This window comes from Sitodiplosis mosellana, unplaced genomic scaffold (assembly GCF_009176505.1).
Source record: "Sitodiplosis mosellana isolate CC-2019 unplaced genomic scaffold, AAFC_SMos_1.0 Smas_scaffold_3311, whole genome shotgun sequence".
NCBI classification, from domain to species: Eukaryota; Metazoa; Arthropoda; class Insecta; order Diptera; family Cecidomyiidae; genus Sitodiplosis; species Sitodiplosis mosellana.
Genome location: NW_022598553.1, coordinates 1 through 1043, shown reverse-complemented (window position 1 = coordinate 1043; position 1043 = coordinate 1). Strand labels below are relative to the sequence as shown.

The following is a 1043-nucleotide window of genomic DNA, read 5'->3' as shown; positions in this document are numbered from 1 at the left end:
GCAGCTATAAAAAGAGTCGTAGCCATTTTGACAACTTAAAATACTCTTAACAAGCAAAGCGTTTACGATCAAGTTCTAAACAAAGAACGAGAAAAGTGTAATTTTGGACCATTTTTTTGCATAATAAAAAGTGAAAGTGAAGGTATACAAGGACGTCTATTCTTTCAACTTTCATTTTCTAGATACAAAGTGTATAAAACATTTTTGGGCTAAAAAAAACAATGAAGTTAAGATAATTTAATGTGATGCAGAGATTTCAAATAAATGATGAATATTATTGAATACACCTTCAATGACCTTGAACTGTTGAATTCTGAAAATTCATATTGATTTACGTCAAAAATATGTGAAATTTAACATAAGACAACGATATTATCAATTCATTGAAATTATCAAATTTTATTTGAGTGAATAATTTTTCTTCTTTTTTCTTTATTTTTTCTCAGCGATTGTGTTATTCTGTAAAATGGCATACAGTTATGATTACTCTACTTCGTCGGATGACTACAACAACGACGACTATGATGAAAGTGATGAAGATTTTTTGGTCGATTGTCCCCATTGCCCAAATCCAGTGAAACGAAGCAATTATGATGCGCATATGGAAAAGGTTCATACGTGCGACGAATGTGGCAATCAAATGCCAAAGGAAGCTCTTAAAGGCCATAAGGATCGTAAACATATGGAGATTTGCTTAACTTGTGGAAAGCAAATGCTTGCAACTCTGATGAAACAACATATTAAGACGCATAATCAGCAATGCAAACATTGTAAATTAAGTTTCCCTCAACAAACTCTAGAAAAACATATCCAAGACAAACATCCGTTTCACTCAACACTGGGCATGATCTGCTTGGACAAGATCACCGATGCCGAATTCAACAAGTTAGTTGCAGCGAATCGCATTTATTCGAAAGACGGTCATTTATTCAAGAGACTTTAAATTTCTTCCCATCAAATTACACGCATTTTTTTAAAAAGAGGTATGGAAACAGTAACAAAAGAATTTTGATTGATTTTATTCAATTAAATTGGAATAAACG

At 32.2% G+C, this 1043-nt stretch overlaps 1 protein-coding gene across 1 annotated transcript; it reads left to right on the top strand.

Annotated features, from left to right (window-relative positions):
- Positions 1 to 6: 6 nt before the first annotated feature.
- On the top strand, positions 7 to 1037 carry LOC129571779 (zinc finger protein 382-like). Its single transcript, XM_055451632.1, has 2 exons — positions 7 to 142; positions 447 to 1037. Exon 2 carries the CDS (start codon positions 467 to 469, stop codon positions 941 to 943), a length of 477 nt encoding a protein of 158 aa, XP_055307607.1. The 5' UTR covers positions 7 to 142; positions 447 to 466; the 3' UTR covers positions 944 to 1037.
- The last annotated feature ends 6 nt before the right edge of the window (positions 1038 to 1043 follow it).

Bases quoted from the DNA above. Each gene is read 5' to 3' on its own strand.
- LOC129571779 (XM_055451632.1), top strand. From the start codon at position 467: ATGGCATACAGTTATGATTACTCTACTTCGTCGGATGACTACAACAAC.